This window comes from Conger conger, chromosome 2, assembly GCF_963514075.1.
Source record: "Conger conger chromosome 2, fConCon1.1, whole genome shotgun sequence".
Classification (NCBI taxonomy): domain Eukaryota; kingdom Metazoa; phylum Chordata; class Actinopteri; order Anguilliformes; family Congridae; genus Conger; species Conger conger.
In genome coordinates this window covers 31,149,682-31,169,508 of record NC_083761.1, presented here as the reverse complement: position 1 = coordinate 31,169,508, position 19,827 = coordinate 31,149,682, and the positions used below count along the sequence as shown (strand labels likewise).

The following is a 19,827-nucleotide window of genomic DNA, read 5'->3' as shown; positions in this document are numbered from 1 at the left end:
ATGAGCAGGGCCACCTCATCGTTGCTTGTCCAATTCTTAAAAGAAAAGAGCAGTTCAAAAATGTCAAAATTTCGTCTCCAATCGGTTTCATTCAAACCAAACCACACTCCACGCAGAGTGTGAATTTGACAGAACCGGTAAAAGACGAAATTGATGAGGTTTTCAGACCATTTGTTTCGCAAGGCTTCGTTTCTCTGGGGGGTGAGGAAAAGCCAGTCCTTATCACTATCCTGCAGGATACAGGCGCAAAACAATCACTAATTCGTGACGGCGTCCTTCCTTTTTCAGCCCAGTCCTACTGTGGCTCAGATGTTTTGGCGTGGGGAGTTAAATTAAGCGTTGTGCGTGCGCCTTTGCATTTTGTTCAGTTGTCATCTCGATTCGTGTCAGGGAAATTCCAAGTTGCTGTGCGGCCTCAGTTACCGATAGCCGGTATTGATCTTCTCCTCGGAAATGATTTGGCTGGCGGAAAAGTTTTTCCCTCTCCCGAGGTAGTTGACCATCCGATTGTGGATGTGTGCGCCTCTGATTCTGCTGTGCCAAACTCGCCCCTTTTTCCTGAGTGTGCGGTAACCCGTGCTCAGGCATGAAAATTTGGAGATTTGGTGGATCTTAGTGACTCTTTTACCTGCGATCCACCAAACTCACTTTCAGTATGTGATGAAGACGTGCCTGTCTCTGTTGAGCTAAAGCCTGATGATGAAAGTCTGACACTTTTCGTAGATAGAGAACAGCTGATTAGAGCACAGAAAAGTGATCCTACATTGTCTGCTTGTGTATCTCTTGTGAAAAACCCGACATGTGATAAGTCTGTGTCTTACTTTGTTGATGAGGGTGTTCTGATGCGCCGCTGGTCTCCTAGCTCTGGTTTTACGCATGAGTCCGTGTGCCAAATTGTACTGCCACAGCCGTTCCGTTCCCAAGTCCTGAGTTTAGCACATGATCATAACCTGTCCGGCCATTTAGGAATCAGAAAAACCTACACTCGTGTCCTCCGGTACTTTTTCTGGCCTGGACTAAAATCAGATGTCGTGAAATTCTGTCGGTCGTGTCACACTTGTCAAGTCTCAGGTAAACCAAACCAGGTGATTCCGGCTGCTCCACTGAAGCCAATCCCTGCGGTTGGTGAACCATTTGAACATGTGATCGTTGATTGTGTCGGTCCATTGCCAAAAACAAAGTCCGGTAACCAGTATATCCTCACCATGATATGCGCAGCTACGTGCTATCCTGAAGCCCTTCCGTTGCGCTCGTTAAAAGCCCGTGCCATTGTCAAAGCACTCGTCAAGTTCTTTTCCACTTTCGGCCTTCCCAAGCGTCTCCAAACTGACCAGGGATCGAATTTTATGTCCAAAGTCTTCGCCCAGGTCAGAGAGCCAGGGTGCATTAGAACGTTTCCACCAAACTCTTAAGAGCATGCTTCGCAAATTCTGCACTGAGTCAAACCGGGAATGGGATGAGGGGCTGCCGCTGTTGTTGTTCGCTGTAAGGGAAACAGTACAAGAATCCTTGGGGTTCAGTCCAGCTGATTTAGTTTTTGGCCACACTGTGCGGGGTCCGTTGCGTTTACTCCGTGAAAAGTTCCTTTCACATGAGTCCAAGCCCCGTGAAAACATCTTGGACTTTGTTAGTTCGTTTAGAGACTGTATTCTGTGCGTGATTTGGCCCGTGACTCACTCTCAGCCACCCAGTCCAAAATGAAAACCAATTATGACAAAAAGTCGGTTGCACGGACATTCCAGCCTGGCGACCATGTCTTAGTTCTGCTGCCTGTCGTTGGTTCTGGCCTGCAGGCAAAGTTTTCAGGTCCATATGTGGTCGGCCGTAAACTTAGTGACACTGATTATGTAATCCAGACCCCCGACCGTAAGAAAAAAACTTGTGTGTGTCACATTAACATGCTTAAAAAGTATGTTGCTCGTGAAAATTGTGCCAGCTCATCTCCGGTGGTCACACTTGTTGCCTCCGTGTCCGTCATACAGCCGCCATACAATCCCAGTGATGACGGGCTGGATGACAGACGTAGCTCTGTTTCCTGTGCGGCTCGGAAATTCTGAGATTTTGGCAAATCTTGATGCACATATGGTGCATTTGTCCGACCGGTCCGATATTAGTGCGCTGATCAAAAAACATCCCACACTCTTCGGTGACACTCCCACTCAAACGAACGTGTTAAGTCATGATATTGATGTGGGAGATCACAAACCTATAAAACAGCAAAACAGTCCAGGGGACTGTGTTGAGGAAATATTTTTTGTCTCTTTTCCTCCTCGTCCCTTTTACGTAGGTGAAGTTGTTTTGGCAGCAATGATGTTGAAAAAATATTCAGACTCAGTAGTTGCTCATTATAAATCTTTAGTTAAAAATAAAACAGATTAATCTGGGGAGTCTGTGCGCTCCAGAGAACTTCCAGAGATCAGAGAATTCCAAAGTAACAGTAGGAAGTATCCTAGTCTTTATACATTATAGCTAACCAATCATTTGTCATAAATCATCACATTGTCTCTCTTAACCCGCCTTAATATTTTCTGTCACTCTATGAAAGCTGAGCTGTCTTAACCTTTCGCCTATATAATGATGCAGGCAAATTGAGCTGGTGATCACTAACTCAAAACATCTCTTTGCAAAGACCCACATCTCTTGGGCTGCATCAGTCAAAACAGGCCGCATCCAATGCCATGGTTTGTAAACACCTGATTAAGTGTTCTCTGCACTTTCATTAAACAAGCTGTACTTTGCAGCTCAATGTGTTTTAACAGACACACAGTTCTAATTGCTCAAGACTTATTCATTTTAACATAATTAATAATAATTCTTCAAACAGTATGGCTTATCATTGTAGTACTAAACAGCATTTGAAATATAGTATGGAGATACATAGTAACATTTAGGAAAGGGTATTTTTGCACATGATTCTGAAAGTATTTAAATCAAACTTCATCATTCCTGATTTTCAATAAGGGCATTTTGATCAAACATCAACAACTGCTTCCACCTATTTAAGTGGCAGCTGACAGCCACTTCCTACCCTTACCTCTGTTCCCACACAAGACCTGTGTGTTTCTGTAAAAAGTGTTTTTGCAGCTGAACTTTGTAAGCTCAGTATGCAAGGTTGTAATGTTGGCAGTTGCAGCCCAATGTAAGTTGAGAACCCTTTTTCCTTTGTTTACAGTTTTCTCCTGTTTTGGTGTTAGGAGTTAGGTCAGAGGCCTGTTTTTTGTTTGACTTTTATTTTATGTTTATAGGGAAGTTTTAGGGCTCAATAAGTACATTTTGTTTGTTGTGTTGGGGTTGCTCAACTGGGAAAATAAATGGCTGCTTGTTTTAATTATAAATCGGTTTAATGGTCTTACTTGGGAACAGTAGAGTTGGGGCCACACCACATGCTATGCCCAGGTTACCCTAGGCCTGGGACATAACACCTACCACACCAGACCTTAGGTTAGCAAGCCTTTCTCCAGCCAGCTTCAGAAAGGCTTTGCAAAATCTTTGGCTCAGGCCTGGTAGTTTATTGATATATGAATAAATAAATGAAATAACCACTATCTTTTTGTGTGCACCTGATAATACTGCTTCTTCAGTTGTCACACACTTGATGTCATATACAAAATATGTCTTCTAAGCTTCTTGTTTCTATATCTTCAATTAGCATAGTAATCATGATCAATTTCTATAGCCATACTGTTGTTTAGGCTGCACCATTCTGGAGACTTGAGACTTGACTCAGACTTTCATTTGATGACTTGTGAACATCAATGAAATCACTAGCTGCATTTCATAACTTATGAAATCACTGTGAATAAGTAGGTGTAATAAAGAAAAATGTTCATAATAAAGTGCTCAGTGAGTGTCTGTTAAGTGTAAGGCTCATCATGTTCAGAGTTCATTTTTTATGTAAAAAATCCGGGAACGTTTCAAGTTTTATTTTTCATTTTAAAAAATGAGTGAAAATTGGGTGGAAAATATAACATTTTTTAATAACGGGTGAAAATCTGATTATAATAATGCAAATTTCCAGGAGAAATCTTTAATTTTAATTATAAACATTGTACTTTCTTTTAACCGTAGGCTTTGTTAATGAAACAATGATAGTGTGTATTCCAGGAGATTGTATAAGCTATTTAAATGCACATTTAAAGATTTAAAGAAAAACATTTTTTGTGAAATAAAATTTCAAGAACTGGTTTTGTCAATGCGCAACAGACTATTGAAAATGCTATAGTTTTGTTACGCAGGCAAAAAAACGCTGTGTTGTTTTTGCAAGCCTAACAAAAAGCTTTTTTTCACTTCAATAACATGCCTGTAGTCAATTTTTGATGAGTTGAAGTTATACTGAATTTTCGAACACATGGATGGGGGTAACACATTTACTCTGCAATTAAATTACAATTACTTTCCAGAGACGGTTGTAACTTGCTGCATCGTGTTCAAGAGAGTCTATTCAAAACATAGATAATAACATTTCTATGTACAAGTTAATAATAAGAAGAATAAATGGCAAAATGGAAAACAATGATAATTCCTCTAGAAAAATTCTGCAATGTCAATGGACATTCTATCAGCGTTTCTCAATTAGCACATTTGGTTAAATGGTTAAATCTTCTCAAAGAACACATATCCATGGAACTAATCTCAAACCAGCACCAAAGCTCACACTTGGCAAACATTTGGGGTCCTTTCATAAAATCATTCAATTTACCTGTGGACTAATCCTCCAACCCCACCCTAACCAACATATACTCACATACTCCAGAAAAATACCATATCCCAATCCAGCCCATCCATAATCATGCATATTTTCCTTCTACTGTTTTTTGTTTTTGTTTTGTTTTTTGGTATTTAAGAATGTATATTCATATTCATCATTTTCTTTTTATTTTCTTTTTTCCCCATTTTTATTTTATTTTATCCCCATTTTTATTTTTATTTTACTGTATTTTTTTCCTCTTCTCTTCTCTAAAAAAAATTAGCACATTTTTAGAATGAGAAACTAATATGCATTTGGTCCGGTGCACACTTGTTGAGAAAAGAACAGTGACATTGCCTTATTTCCTGTAGTATTTCCAAAATGCAGAGAAGGTGAGAACCCTTTCCACTGGGGTTGATCCCATTGCTTCTTCCGGAAATCCATTTCCACCAACCAATCTCCTGGTTTTATGTAATACAGGCGTCCTGTGGCTGCAGCTAAAAGGCAGCTAGAAGGCCTGCCTCAAACTTTGATATCAGCTTTTGGAATTTTGATACCAAATTTTGGGTTTCTGGAATCTAATATCAGATTTCCCAAACTTGAAATTAACTAAGAATTTAATCGTTTTATTATTCACGGTGACGTCCAAGAAAGGTGATCCATCAGTATTATTTGGAAAACAACTTTTCTCCTCATGCTGGTGTTTTCTTTCTTTTCCCGTTTTCTTCTTCTTCTGCTCCGTCTCATCCTATTGCTGCTAGTTGCCTCCAGCGTTATTCATGGTTACTCCGGGAGGCGGTCCACCATGCCATTGTTGCTGCAGATCTCAGCCCCCAGATTGGTTTGCGGTTCTGGGGAATATGTCCAAATTTGCCACAGTTGTAGCATCTTTTAGCTTCTTTATCTCCATCTGCTTCAACTTGCAGCTGCTGTTGGTGTCCTCCAGGTCAGCTGCCACTCGACTGCCCATGCTCTCTGCCTCTTTAGTTTCCTCATCCTTGACCCTGGTCTCTGGTTCTGCTAGAACATCAGCTGTAGCTGTTCTTTTTAGTCTTTCTGGTGCTTTCAACTTCTTTCAGTGTGGTGCGCATGGCTGAGGACAGTGTCCAACGTGGTCTCCCACCCAATGCACATCTGTCTTACTTGCTTGCTTCTACAATAGTCTCCTCATTCCTTGCATCAGGGCAGTGTTGGTTTTCCAATAAAAAATATTTCCAGACTTTCTTTCATTTCTTTATAACTCTCGTAGAATTTCTTTAAGATTTTAAATACAGAGGATGAGGCAGAATCTTCCAGAATATCAAACTTTATTCTCGAACAGTGATCATAAAGCTGTGGTGTCTCTGCAGAGTGACTCTGCAGAGTGACAGGCTTTTATACAGTTTCCAAACAGGCTCATTTGCTCCCAACAGGTGTCTCTTTTCACCGCGCGACAATGATCTCACAACTCTTGGTAAGGATAGTTCAATTCTGATTGGTTGGCACCGATTGGGCCAGTATTGTGAAATCATTGTGGAATACATTGGTTTACTCTAAGAGTGCCTGCACTTCTCAAAATCCTTGCTCCCCTAAGGGACCATCTCAGCCCCAAGGGGCCTCTAGTGGTCTTTGCGGATACCATCAGTGAATAGGATACAGTATAGCTAACAGTGGATGTGTCTTAATTAATACAACAATAAAACCTAGTACAACCCTATATTTTCACTCATCTATATGGGTATATACATTGTCTATGCATGTCTATTTATCACATTTATCTGGATCCAAGTGCTTTTTACCAATCATGAGTGCATATATTGATTTCAAATTTGTGGCTACCAATCACATTGTTTACATTGATTATCACATTAATATGGATTTTGATACGAGTGCATATTAGGTACATATTACCAAACAGGTATATGATGTAATACATTTCAACTTAATCTTTACAAAATTTTGATATGTTATCACATTTCAACTTAATATTTCCAACAGCAGCTCTGACCAAGGTGTGAAGAGGTAGTTTGGGTCCTGGGTCTGCTCCAGCTCTGTGTTTTCTGCAAAAGATCTGACAACTCGTACATGGAAGTCACTCACCGGCTCACTTTCACCCTGGATTTTGGCCAGCACCTGGTTCCAGTCAGGTTGTCCACTGGGGTGTCCAGGCCTGGGTTGGGTACCTCTCTGCAGTAGGTTGCCATGCTGATCTTCGTTGTACGTCACTCTTATCCAAGTGATGTACGTCTGCTAAACGTTTTGTAATGTAATGTGATGTAATGATCTTGAAGAGGCTGGTTGAAGTTTTTCCACAGCAAGTCCCACCTCAGATTCAGATGTTCTTGAAGGACCACCGCCCATCTTATACATGCTGTCCACTGCAGAATTAGTCTTCACTTTCTCCTCATTAGGTTCAATTTAAGGTGGGAGTTGGCTGGATGAAGCTGAAGGAAATAATCTTGCAGTCTTTAATACCATTTAACCATTTATTGACCAAGGCACCCTGGGTAGTCCATTCACAAGTTGTCCACTTTCCCAACTCCGTCTCGGTCGTTATGACCTGTCCTGTGAATATATGATGAGTACCTCCTGCAACTTAGCATGGGAGGCAGGCAACCCCCATCCTCCCTTAATTCTTCACATATTTTTTGCTTTGCAGTATCACACAGCTGCAGTATTCTACGTACGGGCATACAACACTTAACTTAATTCCACATATTCTCCCCTTTGAGACCATTTGGTTTCACAATTTCCTTGGTGTCACCTGGCTGAGTATAAGCAATTGACTACTTTTTACATAAAAACTTGATCAAGGCTTTGTAAACTCATTGTTACTACAGTGTGTTACTACAGTTGTAAACCGATAACTCAGTTAATAATCTTTTCCTTTAGTAGCTAGCCGTCAACTGCACAAAACAGAGAAGCTGGATATGTTTGCTAAATTGTTGTGTAATGTGCGGCCAGTGACTATTTAGCCATTTAAAAAACAGTTCTGTGAATTTGCAGATAACCAGTTAAAAAAAATTTAGATGGACCAGCAATTATAAATAAGAAGTAGGGAAAAAGAAACAAATTTAAGCCTTGTTTATGACCTTGAATTAACCAAGCTAAAAATAATCCAAACTGGACTCGAAGTTGAACTAATTTAGCTAACGTATATATCATATATATATATTCAACGTTTCCTTGTGTTTTTGGTCCATCTGTATAACAATATTTTTCCATTAAAATACAAAGTCTGTATTTTCCCCTCACACATTTATTTGACAATTTCAAATTGATAATTTTACATGTTTCAGTAAGAAAAAAGAAAAAAGAAAACAGTTCCGGAAATACAGTCAGGTCAAATACATCCAACTAGTCCATCCGGGCCTTCAGGGTCCGAGTGGTAATCTTGTCTTTCTCACTGTGAACACAAGATAGATTAATTCATATGCATCTAAAATGACAGTAGGCAATTACAAAGGAATCTCAAACAAATTCCATTTCCAAACTCTTTCACAAATTGAAAATTTCATGACCATTCTTTCAATCTGTAACTTACATGACATGCACAACAACTCCCATGCCTGACACTGCATCTCTGTCCACAGCATTTAGCATTGCTTGTGAAATGGTCTCAAATAGGTCCTCTGGCTCCTGAAAAAGGTTACAAATGGGGAAAAAAGTTTTTATTGAAAGGCCACTCAACACTTTAACATACACACTTTTGACACGACACGCACAGACAATATTTATGGCAATCTAATTTAATGCAGCTATTTAATCTGTGAATATTTAGCACATGGCTCTCTTTCTTGTCCACTCAAGCATTGAGATCTGACCACAACAGGCCCTTTAGAACACGGACCCCACTGCTGTAACATTGGATTAGTTGTTGAAATAAGTGGTACGCAAGAACACACTAACGGCAAATACTATAAAAAGCAATTTTATATCTGGATAGGCATTTGTACCATTATGACTAAGTTTTTTTGCCATTGATATGTACTAGTATACCACACGTGTCAACCCCTCATTTTCCTCAAGATGACCTCTGCAGATGTGTTTATCATTTGTTTGTGCTACATGTTGAAGCTGTAGCAAGAGCAGCCAGTTTCTTCTGACTGCACACCGCCACCAGTCATTCGGCCATTTATTTTTAGGCAAGTATGCTCAGAAATCACTGCAGCTGTGAAGAATTAATGTATTGCAAGTAGACTGGGGTCATGTGCCAATGCACAAATGAGATGGACACAAACAATCTGTGCTGAGACCACAGTTTCAGCTCATATGGCGTGTTCACATAAGCACAGAAAATGTGGAGTCGTCAGTCTGAGTCGACTTTAGAGGCTGAAACACAATTGTAACACACCTGTGTGTGCATGTACCAGCTTGGGAGGAACAAGAACTGGACCTTGCAGAAATATCAAACAATTAAAGTGTAGATTCTCACCTTTTATCTTTTATTATTTCAATTTGTATAGATTTGTTCTACCAACAAAGTACTAATTGTGTTTTTTGTTTCTTGTTGAGGATTCCATAATTGTTTCCTCAATATTGAGTTTTTCCCTCTACTTGGTCTGGAAAAAAATATCCTATTAGTTCAAATAAATTAGTTCCATAATTTTTGTTCTGGCGGCTTGTGGTGGCCCAAAACCCTTTATGTTGATTTTCTATTAATTTATCACCAGTGTGCAAGTTATATTATGAGTTTCTAAAATATAGCATTAGTCAATTTCAAGATCATGTGATCCTGCAAAGGGCAGTGTCACCCTGCTTTATGTCAACATAACAAGTGTGAGCATTTCTGATGTCAGGTCCCATTTTGTCATGCGATTCATCCACTGTATAGTATGTCTGGTACACCCAGTTACCCGGGATGATTAAATTCTAGATTAATTTATTAAATGTCAATTCATGTTCATGAAATTGAGCATGCCCAAATTTAATTAAGGAGATCCTATATGCATTCCTTTGTAAATGCTTGTGAGTGTCTCTTTAAAAAACATGATACAAATTGCAATTCAGTTTTAACTGAAAAATATCAGGTGAATTTGTAAAGGTAAAAACCTTACCATGTCTGGTTCCCAAAGGGACTCGCACATGCCGTACATCTGTTCAGAGCATGTACCGCTCACCACAAAGTCCTCTGTCACCATAGGACAGCCAATCAGGTCCAGAGAGCAAATAAATGGTTCAAAAGTCTTAGGATCAAGACCAGCAATCACAGGTTCAATGTAGTATGGACCAAACCTAGGAAGGAGGAAACAGAGAAAGGGTACACTACGAGATAATTTAGATTACAAACAAGAGGATATGAGAGAGTAGAGAAAATACATCATGAAATAAAGTAATGAGGAGAGTTAGGTTTCATGGTAACAATGATAATGCAATAAAGGCAGTCAAACTGACCTTCGCTCATACAGTAGGTTGGACACCATACTCATGAAGGTCTTGGGCTTGATCTGGCGGCCTTCCTTCAACTCATACAAGTTTAGGCGGAATTTAAGACGCTGGGACCTGAGAAACAAACACACCACTCTTGAAAAATAGCACCAGCATGAATGTGGTCTGTACCTATAAAATGTAATAGACTAGGCATTTACAGTGCCTCACTCTGCTTCACTTTTTCCACATTTTGTTATGTTACAGCCTTATTCCAAAATGGATGAAATGAAAAGACTTTCCTCAGCATTCTACACACAATATCCAATAATGACAATAATCATTGCAAATTTATTACAAATAAAATGAAATACCACAGGTACATAAAGTATTCACTCTGTTTACTCTTTACTTTGTTGAGCCACCTTTGGCAGTGATTACATCCTTGAGATGTTTCTACAACTTTATTGAAGTCCACCTGTGGTAAATAAAATTGATTGGACATAGAAAGGAAAGGCACACATCTACAGTTAGGTCCATAAATATTGGGACATCGACACAATTCTCCTCTTTTTGGTTCTATACACCACCACAATGGATTTGAAATGAAACGAACAAGATATTCTTTAACTGCAGACTTTCAGCTTTAATTTGAGCTGGGGTGAAGGTCCACCTTCCAATAGGACAACGACCCTAAGCACACAGCCAAGATAATGCAGGAGTGGCTTTGGGACAAGTCTGTGAATGTCCTTCAGTGTCTCAGCCAGAGCCTGGATTTGAACCAGAAGTGAACATCTCTGGAAAGACCTGAAAATAGCTGTGCAACAACACTCCCCATCTAACTGACAGCTTGAGAGGATCTGCAGAGAAAAATGGGTGAAATACCTAAAATACAGGTGGCCAAACTTGTGGCATCATACCCAAGAAGACTTGAGGCTGTAATCACTGCCAAAGGTGGCTCAACAACGTAGAGTAAACGGAGTGAATACTTAGTTGTGTTCAAATAAATAGCAGTGCGTTAAAAAAAATGAATAAAGTGCAAATATCTGTTCAAAAAATGGCAGTGTCAACATTTTTCTCTTCAAACTCAAATACTATATAAACTGAAGAAAGATTTACCTTCACTTTAAATTACAAATATTTAAATGAACAAATATTTAGTTGCATAACCATTGTTTTTAATAACTGCTGTGCATCTGTGTTGCATCAAGTCAACCAACTTCTGGAACCTAGAAACAGGTATTTCAGCCCAGGATGAACAAACTACATTCCACAGTTCCTGTGAATTTTTGGGTTTTGCTTCAGGAACTGCATTTTTAATGTCACCCCACAAGTTTTCAATGGGGTTGAAGTCGGGGGATTGAGCTGGCCACTCCATTTGGGGTTGTCGTCTTGTTGAAACACCTATTTAAGGGGCATTTTGTCTTCGGCCTACGGCAACATAATCTCCAAGTATTTTGATGCATTCAAACTGATCCACGATCCCTGGTATACGAACCCAAAACCATAGCATGAAAAACATCCCCATACCATGATTTTTGCGCCACCATGCTTCACTGTCTTCAGTGTACTGTGGCTTCAATTCAGGACCCGGGGGTCGTCTGACGTACTGTCGACGACCACTAGACCCGAAAATAAGTTTTACTCTCATCAGCCCACACGCCATTTCTGTGTCACGCCATTGTCACGCCATTTCTCTTTGGGCCAATCGATGTGTTCCTTGGCAAATTTTAACCGATTCTGCACATGCCATATTTTTCAACAATGGTGCTTTATGGGGGCTTCTTGCTGATAGCTTAGCTTCGATCAAACGTCTTCTGACTGTAACTGTAGATCATCTTTGATCTTTCTGGAGCTGATGAATGGTTGAATCTTTGCCATTCTGACTATTCTTTGATCCGTTTTAACAGTAGTTGCTCATTTACTTCGGCATTTTGGGTTTTTGTTGTCATTTTAAAGCATCTAAGATCATTTTAGCTGAGCATCCTATAATTTGCTGTACTTCTTTATACATTTTCCCCTCTCCAATCAACTTTTTTTTTTTTTTTCAGATTTTTCCCTTTTTCTCCCAATTTGGTAGCCAATTGTACCTCGTCTGATTCAATTGGAGGTAGTCGTATTAGATGTACCGCCCGTACCCCGTCCCTCGGCGGCCCGAATGAGAGCGACACGCCTTCTTCAAGCCGTCTCGTCTCGTGCGCGTTGCCGTGATTCCGAGGCGCCCGAGGTGCTTATTGTGCGGCGATCTAATAACCCTGCCAAGTCCCTCCCTCTGGAGCAGCGAGCCAATTATTGCTGCCCCACGTGAGCCGGCCAAACTTGGCTTTTTGGAATCGAACCCCGGTCCCCGGTGTGCAACTGCAGCAAACTGCAACCGCTAGTCTGCTGCGTCTTAGCCTGTTGCGCCACCACAGCTCTTCCAATCAACTTTTTAATCAAATTACTTTCCTCCGGACAATGTTTGGAATGGCCCATTTTACAAGCTGCATGCATATCATGACATTGGGTCTGTTGTTTTTCTATTACACTACTACATCTACAAGTAAATTATTTGCCATGCAGAACAGTGGTTAATCAGGTTACTGATGTTGTACTGCTATTTCCTTTTTTCCAACGACTATGTGCACGCGTTTTAGGTTTGTTATTTTTAATACATTGGCAAAAAACCCTTTTTCACTTTGTCTTGAATGGTGTGTAGGTTGCTGATAATTTTTTTAAATTTAATCCATTTGGGAGTAAGGCTGTAACATAAAATCTTCAAAAAAAAGAGAAGTGAATACTTTCCATAGGCACTGTACACCCAATGAGCACTTTATTAGGTATTTGAGCTTTTTTTTCTTCTTTTTTAAATTCTGCTGCTGAAGCCTATCCACTTAGATGTTTGATGCGTTGTGTGTTCAGAGATGCTCTTCTGCATACCACTGTTGGTTATTTGCATTAATGTCCTGTCAGCTTCGACCAGTCTGGCCATTCTCCTATGACCTCTCTCATTAACAGCGTGTTTTTGACCGCAGAACTGCTACATACTGGAGATTTTTTTTATTTTTCACACCATTCTCAGCAGTCTCGAGATTGTTGTGTGTAAAGATACCACAGTCAAAGTCACTAAGATCACATTTCTTCCCCATTCTGGTGGCCTGTAGCGTAGTGGTTAAGGTAAATGACTGGGACACGCAAGGTCGGTGGTTCTAATCCCGGTGTAGCCACAATAAGCCCTTGAGCAAGGCCCTTAACCCTGCATTGCTCCAGGGGAGGATTGTCTCCTGCTTAGTCTAACCAACTGTATGTCGCTCTGGATAAGAGCGTCTGCCAAATGCCAATAATGTTCTGACATTTGGTCTGAAAAACCACGTCTGCATGCTTTTATTGCTCCCACATGACTGGCCGATTCAATATTTGCATTAACAAGCTGGTGTACAGGTCTACCTAATAAATAGGTCGCTGAGAGTACATCAACATGGCCCCACTTGCACTATTAAATTGGAATTTTCAAAGATAAATAGCAAAGCACCGTTAAAGTCACTCCCTCCCCTTGTGTTCCATTTTAGGATTAATACCTAGCACTTAGCACTGGCAACACTAAGTTAAAATAGTTATTATAGATTTATATATATATATGTTTATATTCATAATTCATTCAAATGCAAAAAATAAAATAAAATGTAGAACAGAGGTTCCTACGGGATTTATTTTATTTGGACATAGAAAGAACTTGTTCTATCCCTGAGCCTGATCAAGCCTAATTTCAAGTTTTTAATTGCAATACTGATAAACATTCACCTCAGAAATGCTAGGAAAACTGACTCTCTAGCTGACTGGCTGGGCTATAGGCAACTGAGAAATAGTGCTTGCTTACATTTTTAATCTAACATTTACCTCTGGCAGTATTCCTGCTGTTTGGAAGACAGCTCAAGTTATTATTTTGCATAAAGGAGGTGATACAAGCATTTGAAATAACTAACACCCAATTTCAAAACATTCCTGTGTATCCAAAATCCTAAAATCCTTAGTTAACTCCCAACTACAGGCCTTTCTAAAGATAAATAATTCTTTACAGCCACAGCAATCAGGATTTAGACCAGGTCATAGTACAGGCACCGCAGCAACTCTGGTGATAAACAACATTGCCAGCTCTTTGAATAGTAGAGAACATTGTGCTGTAATTCTTGTGGACCTTTCCAAGGCATTTGACACTGTTGACCATACTATTCTTTTTTTTTTCTCTCTAAACTGGTTTCGTGCCTCAAAGGGAACAATAAGCTATTGTTGCCGATTTAATACAATCTACCTCTCTAGAAATTAGTAAAGGTGTACCTCAAGGGTCTATTCTCGGCCCACTTTCGTTCACACACACACACACATATATATATATATATATATATATATATATATATATATAAATAACAATCTTTCCAACATTGCATTGCAAAGTCCACTTTTATGCTTACAATACAATCCTCCATGCCACTGGTATTCACACTCTCCATGGTGCGCACTCTCCTTTAAAACACATGTGGACAACCTCGCTCAGAAACATAGAAATAAAGCATGCCTGTCTCCTGTTAATAGTAAAAATCATTATACAATTAACCGTTTTTGTCTGTATTGGATTACGGGGATATTATATTACCGTTACCACTCAAAAACCTTTTGATGCTGCATCACAGCGCCTTGCGCTTCATTACTGGGGATGGATACCACATTATGTACTTCACGTTTGATGGCCCTCCTTAACAAAAAGTGTGGCACTGAATTGTGGCCCTTATCATGAAACTTCCCCCTTACCTCTCGACATTAATCATGCTGAAGGCGTGATTTAAATTCTGTAAGTAAAAATATACCACAGGTTTTTTGGGGTTTTTTTACCATAACGCTTTCATACAGCGGTTGCCACATTTATCTTCCAAATTTTCACAAAAGAAAGACAAGACAAATGGGGCGACATGGCTCAGGCAGTAAGAGCAGTCGTCTGGCAGTCGGAGGGTTGGCGGTTCGATCCCCTGCCCGGGCGGTGTCGAAGTGTCCCTGAGCAAGACACCTAACCCCCAAATGCTCCTGACGAGCTGGTCGGGGCCTTGCATGGCAGCCAATCGCCGTCAGTGTGTGAGTGTGTGTATGAATGGGTGAATGGAGAAGCATCAATTGTACAGCGCTTTGGATATAGGCGCTATATAAATACCTGCCATTTACCATTTACCATTTGCCTCAATTGTGAAATGGAAGAAGCTTGGAACCACCAGGACTCTTCCTTTGTTCTGATAACAGCAATTACACATTCCCTCAGACAAAGACACTTACACAGTCTGCACATCAGTGGCAAGGCCAGCTAAGCCAATGTAGAGGTGCTCGCCCATGGGGAAAATCTTCTGAAAGTCAGTGGTAACCATCTGTGCCTGAACCCCAAAGCGCCGATCGGAGGCTATTGCCACACAGTCCTTTCCACGCATCGCCATCACCGCTCCACCATTGTATGACATAATAGACTGAAAAAGGAGGAGGAAAAGGAATTCAATAGACACTCAAAAATCCCCATCAAAAAGTGTTTGTTTTTTCCACACCTGCTGAACAGACAAATTATAGCTAGTCTTTATTTTAATTTGACCTGCGTTGCATAACTTAGACTGATTAACAAATCTACGATTGGGGAGATAATCTGCTATTGAATAAATAATGTTTGCCAACAACCATGTTGCATTTACTGAGGCAACTTGAATGCAAACCAAGTACAGCAGCTAGTTATCAGCAAAGTGAAGTATACATCGGTTATTAGCCATTTCAGGTGTGGCAAACCAGATTCTAGAGAGTCGCAGGGTGTGCTGGTTTGTTTTCACTTAAAAATCAGAACCAGAATCAGATTCAGACCGAATGAACAAGGTGAGGAGAGTTAATTTATCAAAGGCAGCAGTTGATGACACAGTAAAGTGCTGAGTAACAACAAAAGGCAGTGCCATCCCCAGAGCTAGTTAGTTAGCAAGCTAGTTAAAATGCAAAAAAAGCATGAGAGAATCTTTCGACAAAACACATTTTAAATAAAGTCTCTTAAAAATAAAACACTCAGCCATTTATTTTATCTGAATATAGAATACACTTATTTTGAATTGCAGAAAAGAGGAGGGGGAAGGGTGATTAATGGCAAAATCTAAAAAATAGAAAATGAGTATGACTCTTCATAGAGGGTAGAAAGGGAAATCCTTGTGAATTGCAGCACATGCTTATCCTACTATGAAAATAATCAGTTGTAGCCATTCACAATTTAAAATGTGTCCACAAAAAAATTGGAATAGGGAGGTAAAGCGGAGGTCCCTCTCAATGGCATTGGTATACAGGTATACAGCTAGGTGCTATGCAAGCCGAATTCATCATAGACCGCAACAACTTCATATAAGCAAATGAAGCATTAAATTGTTCAACAAACGCAAAATGGCAAGGCTCCAGATGATCCGCAAATTATCGCTATGCAGCTTTTCTATGCTTTTTTAAATTTTTTGTAGTTACGAACTTACGGCCGGACTTGTGCGATACAACAACACAGATAACGTTATCTATCCTGGGATGGCCAGTTTCACGGGATTTACCGTTACATATGCGCCCATGTGATTTATTCCCCCCCCCCAATTGCGCTTCATATCGGTTGCATCGATAGGCCACTGATTACAGGAATGTATCCCATTTGTAAATCAAGTTCATAAGTTATAATCATGCCAGTTAAATCAGATTTTCTATTTTATTTTTTTAATCGCACAAGTCGGAATGATAAATGAATACAGACACACTGTCGGTGGCATTAGGATGGTCCTATGGAGCGCCACAAAACGTGCCAACATTGTGGCAAGACGTTTGTAGGCCTAAGTAACGTGGATGCCTGCGCTTTTATAGTCGTGGTGAAGATTAAGTAAAATTCCGCGCCATCCCGCGATTATTAAGAATTCCGTGCGTTTGCCTCAATTCCGTGATTCTATAGGGCCCTACTTCAACGTTAAACTTAGTCTGCTCATAGCTTTCGCCGCTCTATTTAATGGGGAGCAGTATACCGGAAGCCGCTTTACCTCCCTATACTTGGTGAGTTTATCCAGCTAACCCAGTGACCCTGCTGCGCAACTTTAATCAGAGTCATCAAGAGTTACTGAAAATGTCATTTGATTCAGAATAAAATATTTAACTGCTGTCAACTTCTGTCACTTTCAACCTAGAGCTAAACAGCAGGGCTGCTTGTTCCCGGAGTGACTTCGGGTGTTTCAGTCAGCAGCGATCATTTTATCAATTGTTTTGTGTAATTCCATGAAAAATCACTATATAGTAGAGGGTTACTGATTCAGTTATGGATTTCCGTTTACTAGACTAGAGAGTAAGGCAATGGTGTCCAATCTTATCCTAAAAGGGCCGGCGTGGGTGCAGGTTTTTGTTTTAACCCAGCAGTAACACTCCTGATTATACTAATGAACTAATCGTGGTCTTTAATCAAGACCTTGATGAGTAGAATCAGCTGTCTTAGTCCTGTGCTAAAACAACAACCTGCACACACAGCGGCCCTTTCTGGATAAGATTGGACACCCCTGGAGTAAGTGGTTTATACCATAGCCAGTCAGTTCAGTGGCCGTTCGTTTTGGTGGGTTAGTACAGTTAATTGAAAATTAGCTGCCTATGTAGCCGGCCTATGACAACCAGCCAGATTCGTGGCCAAGATAACGTACTTTCCTTCCCTCAGTGAAGCCTGGAAGCAGCGTGTAGAACTATAAAATGAGCCGCTTAGCAAACTAGCTAGCTCAGTAACATAGATAGGTAGATTTAATAAGAATAAAAGAAACTGCCTGCGACGGACTCCATGAAATTCGCAATGGATACGTTAGGTCTCAGTTGAAGGAATAGTGGTTCAGTCAAGCTAACATTAGCCAACATGCATACTGAGAAAAAAATCGTTCTAAACTTTACATGTTGTGTTGATTAGCAATCACAACACATCAGACAACGAGCTATGCAATATTACAATCTGGAATGTGTAACCTACTCACCATGGTGAACAATTTTGTCTGCCGTTGATTACAATTCAGAATGACAACACAGTTTTCTTTCGAACACTGATCACCGTATCTCGACACTGTATAACAACCTATTTCCACAAAAGCGGGTTTAAACAAACGGGATTGGTCAAATATTAAGTTATAAGCATTCAAAGATGGCTCCAATTGGCTTATACACGAAAGCACCACCCAACCGCAAACTAGTTTGATTGAAGCGTATAAATAACGTGACGTCACATCCGCTCAGTTCAGCGCTGGTGTCATGAAAAACAAGTTATCCTAGGAAACAAGTTCCCCAACCAGTAGTTCCTCTCTTCCTCTCACAATTTGTTGTGTACTATTTGTATCGGCAGACCCGGGCCAAGTATTTCAAAACATATTTGGATAGTATTCAGTAATCTGATAGGATTAAATGTGAAAATTTGGTATTTAAAAACTAGAAGATGAGATCCTGATCCTAAAATTTGGAGTAATTATTTTGGAATCCAATAGTAATCCAATAGAATCTAGTTCAAATGTTGTTTTTGGGTATTTAAACATTATAAAGTGGAGATTAGGATAGTTTTTATACTGAAAATCAGGATAATCTTGATCCCACTGAAAAATTTGATTCGGGACAGAATCAAGGCTGATATAGAGACACACAAGACACATGGCATTGTATTCAATGCATGCACATTCATTGGAACACAACCCCTTCCAAGGCAATACCCATTCTAAATGGACAATAAAATATTTTTAGACAAAAAAATGGCAAGCATTACAAATAAATACAAACTGTAAAAACAAAAAACAAAACAAACAAAAAAAGTTCAAAGTTCTTCCTCTGAAAATGCTACACCAACATCCTTCAGCCTCTGTTCTAGGAGTCAAATGCCCAGTTTTCTTTCCCTCTGCTGAAGCATGTTCAGTTTAATCTGCTTCTTAGTTGACTGGTGGCATCTTGTGAGCTCCTTTGATCATTGATCTCAACCCATTTTAATTAATTTCTCTTGATTAACAGTCCCTGCAGTTGAGGATTTTCTTTCCCACTTTGTAGCTATAATTATGTGTTGCTATTCTATTATATTGTACCATTTCCGAGTCAGGTCTCAAGTCTCCAGAACTGTGTAGCCTAAACAAAAGTATGGCGATATAAATTCATCACAATTCCTATGCTAATTGAAGATATAGAAACCAGAAGTGGAGAAGACATATTTTGTATATGACATCAAGTGTGTGACAACTGAAAAAGCAGTATTATCAGGGGCACACAAAAAGATAGTGGTTATTTAATTTACTTATTCATATATCAATTGTCACGCCCGGCTTTGCCATGCTGGGTCCGCCTCACTCTACCTGGCTTCACATAATACATTTCGGAGTCTCTCCCTACAGGGGGAGCTGTGCTGGTTAGCCATTGTGGCTAATTGACTAATGATTGGGGGGAGTTTAAAACCAGTTCCTCCATGGCAGCTCTCTCTCTCTCTTTATCTCTCTCTCTCTCTCTCTCGCTCACTCTCTCTGCTGCTCTTGCCCTGGCCCTGTGCTATGAGGGCTGGCTGCTGCTCCTTTCTCTAATCTTTCCCCTCACCTCTCTTTTTGCATTTCATTACATTATGCTGACTTTCACAACATTTTTGTTTGCCTACACTTACTGATCTTTTGGAAGCATATGATTGCTACTATGTCATTGCTACTGTGAGCTAGGTAGTCGTGACATATGGAGGCTCGTCCGACCATTTTGATCCCGAGACTTTGGAGTAGTCTACTGTAATTCCCACTATCAGCAGGCAG

General features: G+C 40.1%; 1 protein-coding gene across 1 annotated transcript; it reads right to left on the bottom strand.

The window, feature by feature from the left end:
- Positions 1-7,909: 7,909 nt before the first annotated feature.
- On the bottom strand, positions 7,910-18,212 carry psmb3 (proteasome 20S subunit beta 3). Its single transcript, XM_061231106.1, has 6 exons — positions 18,043-18,212; positions 15,332-15,516; positions 10,061-10,168; positions 9,724-9,901; positions 8,211-8,305; positions 7,910-8,072 (listed from the first exon to the last, which is right to left on the bottom strand). The coding sequence occupies exons 1-6, from the start codon at positions 18,043-18,045 to the stop codon at positions 8,024-8,026; spliced, it is 618 nt and encodes a 205-aa protein (XP_061087090.1). The 5' UTR covers positions 18,046-18,212; the 3' UTR covers positions 7,910-8,023.
- Positions 18,213-19,827: the final 1,615 nt, after the last annotated feature.